Source organism: Eimeria mitis, genomic scaffold, assembly GCF_000499745.2.
Source record: "Eimeria mitis Houghton genomic scaffold, Emh_scaff1465, whole genome shotgun sequence".
NCBI lineage: Eukaryota > Apicomplexa > Conoidasida > Eucoccidiorida > Eimeriidae > Eimeria > Eimeria mitis.
The window spans coordinates 1,632-1,865 of record NW_013569362.1 but is presented as its reverse complement, the minus strand read 5'-3'; the positions used below and the strand labels follow the sequence as shown (position 1 = coordinate 1,865).

At 63.2% G+C, this 234-nt stretch overlaps 1 protein-coding gene across 1 annotated transcript in view; it reads left to right on the top strand.

Moving 5' to 3' along the window:
- EMH_0037550 (uncharacterized protein) overlaps positions 1 to 234 on the top strand; it is a gene marked incomplete at both ends in the record, with an annotated part of 2,197 nt that overhangs the window by 752 nt on the left and 1,211 nt on the right. The window contains one exon of the mRNA XM_013495189.1: positions 3 to 143. Coding sequence (XP_013350643.1) covers positions 3 to 143 — 141 coding nt within the window. The remainder of the gene's footprint in view (positions 1 to 2; positions 144 to 234) is intronic.

Sequence of the window (234 nt, the reverse complement as noted above, 5' to 3'; positions counted from 1 at the left end):
TCGCCGCGGGGCTGCAGCAGCAGCAGCACTTTGCTGCTGCTGCTGCTGCTGCTGCTGCTGCAGCTGCTGCAGCTGCTGCTGCTGCTGCTGCAGCTGCTGACTGCCAGCAGATGGGGAAAACTGAAATGGAGCAGGGAGATGCTGTTGCTGCTGCTGCTGCTGCTGCTGCTGTTGCTGCTGCTGCTGCTGCTGCACGACGCCATGCAGCTGCCATCCCTGAAGCTGCTGCTGCTG